The following is a 3,313-nucleotide window of genomic DNA, read 5'->3' as shown; positions in this document are numbered from 1 at the left end:
CCCCACTGCCGGGAGCCCGCCGCCTGGGGCCCAGGACATTGGGACTGGCTCCAAAGGGCCAGAGGGGCTTGGCCCGACCACTCCCCACGCCGGAGAGAATGCGGGGCTCAGCGACCTGAGGCCAGCCTGGCGAGCAGCCGGGATCTGCCCGCTGAACCCGTTCCTGGTGCCACTGGAGCTCTTAGGCAGGGCAGCGTCCCCTGCGAGGTGAAAGGCACAGTGGAAGTCCTGCCTCGGCCCTTGGGCTGTCCCAAGATCCGGTCATGGTGGAAGGTCTGTGACATGGAGCACCAGTGGCCTTTAAAATGCCCATTACACGGGGATCACAGAAATGGAACCACGGCTGTACAGACGGACGGCTCGGACAGCGAACAGCCTGAGGGGCTGTACCTACAAGCGGTGACATGCTGGACAGGCGAGCAGACGGGCTGCCCGCCCCAGTCCCAAGCCTTGCCATGCCTTGTTCTCTGCCAGGGGCCAGGACTGGCCCTGCACCCTGGTGTCCTTGCTGTTCCCTCCCCACCCCTCCCTGTCCTTCAGGGCCAGCATCTCCCGGCCCTCTACCTGTCCCTCCTGTGATCACTCCTGTATGCCCTGCCACCACAACCCGTCACCGCCAATAAAGTTCCCACCAACACGCCTCGTTCCTTGTCCTGCCACTTACCTGTGGGAGTAGGGGCCCTGCGGTGTCAGAGCTTGGGGTCACGGGAGCTGGGGGGCGGGGCACATGTCAGGGAGGAAGCTGGGTCCCCAGGAAAGGCCACTACTGCCATATCTGATGAGATGGCGCCTGCGGTGACCTCGGTTTGGCCATCTGGAGGTGGCGCTCTGACAAGTGGGTGGGAGAGCAGGGCAGTGTCAGGTCAGGTTTTCAGAGCAGGGAGCAGAGCCCCCTAAGGCCCATGACCAGGATGGGGTGTGGCTGCCCCATGCAGCAGGCGGTGGGTAAGGGGACTGTGTCCCCCAGGTCTCAGAGGAGAGCTCATGGGCCTTAGGTGAGATGGGGGCGGGGCCAGCAGGTGGTGTGGCCATTAAGGCTGCTGGATCCCACGTGGCCACCCGTGTGGTTCCAGTGTCAGACATGGCAGTTTGAGAAACATGCTGGGCCCAGCAGATAGTGTATTGGTTATGTTGCTGGACCACCATGTAGTCAACTGCAGTTCGAATCCCGGACCCGGCAGCTTAAAACACACCGGGCACATGTGTGTACCCAAGATCCCGAGAGGAGGATGGAGGAGAAGTGGCATGGCCATCCCCCAGGGGTGATTTCTTGCTCTCTCTCTGACGAGCGCATGCACCCCACAGCCATCTCTCTGTATAAAAAAGACGTTCCTGACACGTGTGAGGACGCCTGCCCAAAAACCCAAAAGAAATGGTGAAGGGATTGCGGCATAATCACCCCCCGCCCGGGGTGCTTTCTCAGTTTCCTGTCTCTGGCAAGCACACATGCCCTCCAGCAAATTAAAAAAAAAAAAAAAAAGAAAAGAAAAAAAGGGGGGGCTGGAGTCCCAGCTGAGCCCCAAGACTCCAAATTGCTGGGGGTGCTGCTGGACCGTTCTCAACGAGGTGCCCCCTCCGTAACCTCCTCCTGCCCGGTGGGTGAGGGTCTGGGAGGTCCAGGGGAATGGGCTGCCCCACCCGGGTCCTAACCAGGCACCACCCTCCCCCACCCTGACTAGTTGTCTGCAAGTCAGGAAATCTGTCCGCGAGCCTGTCTTCATACAGCCTTCCTTTTATAGCAACGCTCGTTCCTCCCCACACACGCTGCACACGGCTCCCGGGGCCCAGCAGCTCGGGTGGGCGGTGGCGCAGGGCCGGGGGGGGCAGCCTGCCGCACAACACCAGGCTCGCGGGCTGCAAGTGCACGCGATCCTGGAAGCAGGAGGGGCGAGGCTCAGGTCTGGGGCTTCAGCTGTGCTTTCTGGAGCTGCCCACCCCAGCGAGCTGAGACCACCCCATCCCAAGTCTCCCACGGAGCTGAGTCCATCCTAACACTCTCAGGGCCTCTCCCAGCTTAAGAGAAAGCTGCGTGTGTGTGTGTGTGGTGTCTTGGCTGTGCCCAGGGCTACAGGATCAATAATTAAACCTTAGTCCCCCACAAGCTGGTGACAGGTGTATGGGGATCAGGGTGTCTTCACAGTCCTGGGAGCCGCCAGGAATATTTGGAAGCCAGACCCGGGTTCTACGTCTAGCCCGACTACACTCCAGGCACGTGACTGTGGGCAAGTCGCTTGAACAGCCTATACGACAGTCTCCTGGCTTGGAGAATGGGGCTGCTAATGGGGTCCTAGCTCCTTCTCAGGGCCCCAAAAGGAACGCGCTATGATCCGAAGCGCTAACTCAGCACGCTGCCTGGCATGCACTAAGCGCTCAATAATAGCTTTTATTACTGTCATCGGCTCAGAGGCAGGGAGGGGTGAAAAGGCATGGGAGAGGCATGGAGGGTGGCACGGGGGTCACGGGGAGGCGGCCGGAAGGCCGAGGAGGGGCGGAGGTGGGCACCGAGGAAAAGGCGCGCTGACCTGTTCTAGGGCCCGGGCTGGGGGCGGAACGAGCCTGCCCGCGCTCTCCCCCCACGGAAGGCGCCTCGCATCCTGGACGCAGCCGGCGTGGTCGGTCTTCCGGCTCCTTCTCCGGGCTGGCCGTGCAGCGCATAGCGATAGGCGGGGTCCCCCGTGGGCCTGGGGGAGCCTGCCGTGCAGCAGGGGCTCGACAGTGGGTTACAGTGGGTTCGAGGATGACCAGAGATGGGGAAAGAAGGGACAAGGGACTCAGGACGCAACCTCCACGCCCGGAGGCAGGACAACAGCAGAGCCACCTACACATTGGGAGGACGCGGGAGCACTGCGGGGTCCTCTTCCCACCTGGGATCAGAGGAAGGGACAGGGCGGATCAAGGCACCAGGTGGGCTCCGGCCTGGCCAGGAGGGGAGATGAACCGGGGCTAAGGAGGCAGGGGCTGGACTTCTTCTGACGCCCCCCTCCCCATGGGCTGGGTGGGGCGCTGGGGCGGGTTCCTGGGTGCTGTCCAGGCCTGGGGGTGCCCCCGCCGGGCCGGCCCTCGGAGACCCGGCAGAGGGCCCGCCCGGGGCGCCGCTCACACCAAGGCGTAGTCGAACTGCCCGCGCTCGAGCGCCTCCTTGTGGTCGGTCCAGGACGAGGCGGGCATGCGGCTGTAGGGGTCGAGCAGGATGCGCACGCAGCGCACCATCAGCAGCACCAGCACCACGAGCAGGCAGAGCACGAAGGCGAACACCGTGCGCTGCTCCGCGTCCAGGCCCGCGCCCACCGGGGGCCCCGTCGACGGCGGGGGG

The 3,313-nt window shown here is 63.5% G+C and overlaps 2 protein-coding genes across 2 annotated transcripts in view; one reads left to right on the top strand and one right to left on the bottom strand.

The window, feature by feature from the left end:
- The window catches only part of SNAPC2 (small nuclear RNA activating complex polypeptide 2), a 4,029-nt gene extending 3,395 nt beyond the window's left edge, over positions 1-634 (top strand). The window contains exon 6 of the mRNA XM_027769004.1: positions 11-634. Within this exon, the coding sequence (XP_027624805.1) occupies positions 11-211 (201 nt within the window). The 3' untranslated portion in view covers positions 212-634. The remainder of the gene's footprint in view (positions 1-10) is intronic.
- A 1,736-nt stretch (positions 635-2,370) lies between these two features.
- On the bottom strand, positions 2,371-3,309 carry CTXN1 (cortexin 1; the record flags this gene model as incomplete). Its single annotated transcript, XM_006170266.3, is given in 1 exon segment — positions 2,371-3,309. A coding segment is annotated over 1 exon segment (213 nt), but the record flags the coding sequence as incomplete, so codon positions are not given.
- Between the last annotated feature and the right edge of the window lie 4 nt (positions 3,310-3,313).

Source organism: Tupaia chinensis, unplaced genomic scaffold (genome assembly GCF_000334495.1).
Source record: "Tupaia chinensis unplaced genomic scaffold, TupChi_1.0 Scaffold148210_1, whole genome shotgun sequence".
Lineage (NCBI taxonomy): Eukaryota > Metazoa > Chordata > Mammalia > Scandentia > Tupaiidae > Tupaia > Tupaia belangeri.
Note: the sequence above shows the minus strand (reverse complement) of the source record. Positions and strands in the feature narration are given on the sequence as shown.